Genomic DNA, 3377 nt, shown 5'->3' on the forward strand with positions numbered 1-3377 from the left:
GTAACTTAGCGGTTCAGCAAAAGGAACCGACAGAATAAGTACTACGATTACAAAGTATTAGTCTTGGGGTCAATTTTCTCGACTAAAAGGCGGCGCTCCAGCATGGCCGAAGTCAAATGATTGAAACAAATAAAAGCATAAAAGAATACACACACACACACACACACACACACACACACACACACACATATATGAGGGGAAGTAACAGATTATCCGCACTTTCGCCATAACATATCTTTATTATTGTCACACTGCCTTCAGCGCATGCGTGCTTATGTGCTTATGTACTAATGTGATCACGTGATCGAAGCTTGAGCCTGATGGCGCCAGTTTTCTTTCTGGCTTTACAGTGTAAGCATGGCCGCTCCACTAGCAATGGGCACTAAAGAAGACCCAGTAAATTATGTATGTAAAGCACTCCTGTACACACGCACACACATCCTCGAAATACACATCCTCACATCCTCGAGATATTTCCCTCTGCACCGCAATCATCGTAGATTCTGTGTTTCCGACTTATAATCTGAGTCTACTAGTCGATCCAACAGCCTATGAATATTAAAAGGTAATCTTTATATCCAACTTAACATGGATGTCTTGTTAGAACACCGAATACTCCGATATTAACCTTGAGAGATCCCCTCATATAGGCGCTTGATGCGTAAGAGTACATACATAGAACGTAACAAACAAGAATCATAAATTTAATTCTACTTGAAATCATCAGTGGGAGGCGTCTGGTCATCGCATGTAAGTCAAATCTTGCTGCTACGTTATATAAAATACCAGCATATATTCAGACACTGATGTTGCAAATAGCCAGGGGGTTTATTCAAAATTAATTATTAACAATATTAACAAAGAAATAGTATTTGTACTAAAAGATAATTTATGCATTATGTATTGCCTATATTGTTGAATCAATGTTAACCATTTAAAATAGACGAATTGCAATTTACATATCCATACATTTGTGTATGAATATGTGCGTGTGTGTTTGCATGTATATATATATATATATATATATATATATATATATAGCCATTTATACGTTTAAATACATGCATATGCATACATGTATACACATAAACATACATACATACATATATACATACATACATACATACACACACACAAACACAAGTATAGACATAGACACCAGCACATACATATACAACCGAAAAATTTCACAGAGTACTTATAATTTAATTCAGCAATTACAGATACAATATAAAAGTTTTCACCAATCCCTGTCTCTGATGGCCTTTGGGATTCATCCCCTAAAACCAGTGCCTCAATATTTTTCTGCTAAAGTAGCGTAACTAAATATAGTACGCATTTTATCCAAAACTTAAACCGATTTTTCCATTCACCGTAAGTTCCGTAATTGCTAACATTTTTATAAGTTTGTTTTGTTTAACGTCTATGCTTTTTCTCAGGCTTTTAGTTAACCCTTGCTTCAACACCACGATTTACGCTGGTTGTTGAAAACAAATTGCAATTACGTATTATGTCCTGTGTATCACAGGTGACACACAGAACAAGCAAAAGTTTAAAGATAGTATATAAAATTATGTGCAATGGAGCGTTCTACCTCCTTGTAAAACATATCTCTCTTTTAATACTTCATACTTACAGGCGTTAGCCATCATATGCCCCATGTCAAAGTTTGAAGACAAAACAGTAGCTTCTCGTTTTCTAACGGCTGATTTACTCTTTATCTTTTTTCTTACTATGATATATGTCTCGGTGCCAACAGTGCTCTTCTGAGCCCTGTATATACCTTACCCGCAAATAACAACTAATATTTTAGATAATACGTACTTTCGGAATACTTACAAATCTGGTCACAGTTGGAATATATTCGATTATATTTCTGCCAGATCATAGTCGACCGTAAGATAAACAACAACAACAGCAACAGCAACAGCAACAGCAGCAGCAGCAGCAGCAGCAGCAACAACAACAGCAACAACAACAACCACTATATATTTTTATGTTGTACAATTATTCAGTTTCTCACGAATATAATATTGTCTTTCAATTATTATTTTGTTATAGCTGAGAGCCGACTGTGGACACACCTCCAGATACATACACTTTTGGATAGGATCAGAAACCACACAGGTTTGTATTTTATTAACAAGAACTTTTGTTCGAATTTCAATATTTTTAAATTTCAAAAATTGATATTTTATGATTACTGTTATTACTTGCGGCATTATGCCTATGTTACAAATAATAATTACAGTTGGCCATGGATTAGCAGGATAGTTAGAGCGTCGGAGAAAGTGCCATGTAGTATTTATTCCAGCTCTTTATGTCATGAGTACGAATTCTACAGAGCTCAACTTTAGTTTTCATCCCTCAAGAGTCGATAAAGTAAAGTATCAGTAAAGTACAGGTGTCGATCTAGTCAACTAACCCCTCATCTCCAAATGACATCGATCCCAGTACTTGACTAGTACTTTATTTTATCAGCTCCAAAAGGATGAAAAGCAGAGTCGATTAAGCTAAGATTTGAGCCCAAAATATAATTGCCGCTAGAAATGCCTCTAAGCATTTTGCCCGATGCGCTAACATTTCTGCCAGTTCGATAATAATACACAGCATATTGAATATAGTGATCAGGTGCACTACAACTCATTAGAAGAGGATAAACGATGGAACAGAAATACGCAACAAGTCAAGTAAAGAAAGACTGCAATAATAACCAAAAGTGCATCCAATGTACTTTCTCTGATTATCTATGAATTCCTTCCATCTATTTACAAGCTTTTTAATCCCATCAGTGTAAAACTCTTTTGGTTTCAATGCGAAGAACTCTGAAGTATCAGTTTCGACCTCCTCCTGGCTTGCGAAAGTTATGTCCTCCAAATGCTTCTGTAAACTACGAAACAAATGATAGTCTGAAGGAGCAAGGTCGAAAGAATAAGGTAGATGAGGAATTTTTTCCCAACTAAGCTTTTCGATCTTCTGTGATGTGATCTTTGCAGTGTGGAGTCGCTCATTGTCCAGATGAAACATCATTCCTTTTCGATTCACTAAAGCGGATCTTTTTTTCTTCAAAGCTTGGTTCAAACGTTCTAATTGCTGACAGTAGACTTGAGCATTGATTGTTGCATTAGGTGGTAACAATTCAAAGTGAATTTATGTGCCTTAAATGCTCTTTAGATACTTCCATGTTAGAAAGGGTTTTAATCAAATAAATTTTAATTCTATTATTCTGTAAAATAATATTTAATTATTTTAAATGTACACAAATGAATAAAAATAATTTTAAATTTCATTAGACATTCTAAAATACTATTAAATTTCATTCAATTTTAAAAAAGCTAAAATCGGACAGAACTTATGGGATGACCTGATATAAAAAT

The 3377-nt window shown here is 34.9% G+C and overlaps 1 protein-coding gene across 1 annotated transcript in view; it reads left to right on the top strand.

Moving 5' to 3' along the window:
• The window catches only part of LOC106875763 (villin-1), a 158675-nt gene that overhangs the window by 22695 nt on the left and 132603 nt on the right, over nt 1-3377 (top strand). Inside the window, exon 3 of the mRNA XM_014924026.1 lies at nt 2062-2127. Coding sequence (XP_014779512.1) covers nt 2062-2127 — 66 coding nt within the window. The remainder of the gene's footprint in view (nt 1-2061; nt 2128-3377) is intronic.

This window comes from Octopus bimaculoides, chromosome 2 (assembly GCF_001194135.2).
Source record: "Octopus bimaculoides isolate UCB-OBI-ISO-001 chromosome 2, ASM119413v2, whole genome shotgun sequence".
In the NCBI taxonomy this organism is placed as follows: domain Eukaryota; kingdom Metazoa; phylum Mollusca; class Cephalopoda; order Octopoda; family Octopodidae; genus Octopus; species Octopus bimaculoides.